Source organism: Papilio polytes, unplaced genomic scaffold (assembly GCF_000836215.1).
Source record: "Papilio polytes unplaced genomic scaffold, Ppol_1.0 DF823673.1, whole genome shotgun sequence".
In the NCBI taxonomy this organism is placed as follows: Eukaryota; Metazoa; Arthropoda; class Insecta; order Lepidoptera; family Papilionidae; genus Papilio; species Papilio polytes.
The window spans coordinates 1-324 of NW_013525531.1; the positions used below are offsets into that span (position 1 = coordinate 1).

General features: G+C 62.7%; 1 protein-coding gene across 1 annotated transcript in view; it reads right to left on the reverse strand.

Annotated features, from left to right (window-relative positions):
- Positions 1 to 13: 13 nt before the first annotated feature.
- LOC106104438 overlaps positions 14 to 324 on the reverse strand; it is a gene marked incomplete at its 3' end in the record, with an annotated part of 2,443 nt that continues 2,132 nt past the window's right edge. Inside the window, exon 4 of the mRNA XM_013284497.1 lies at positions 14 to 298. Within this exon, the coding sequence (XP_013139951.1) occupies positions 14 to 298 (285 nt within the window). The remainder of the gene's footprint in view (positions 299 to 324) is intronic.

Sequence of the window (324 nt, forward strand, 5' to 3'; positions counted from 1 at the left end):
CGGCGGCATAAACCGCCCGCCCCTCCGCAGTTGGGGAGCAGCCTGGTGAGCATTCCCGCATACGTCACCAGCTTCGGTGCCAGCGTCCGGAAATGCTCACTGAACCCCCATCGGCTGTCGAGGATGAGACCGAGATACTTCATGGTTCCGCCGACAGCAATGGGGGTGCCGCTCACCACGATGGAATATCCACGGGGGGGCTTAGTCCGAGGCCTATGGAAGAACATGGCCTCGGACTTTTCAAGGGCCACATTTAGACCCAGGGCCCTGATGCGGCGTACCACGTGGGCTGTGCCCGCTGTTGCGAGTACACCCGCGTCGCGA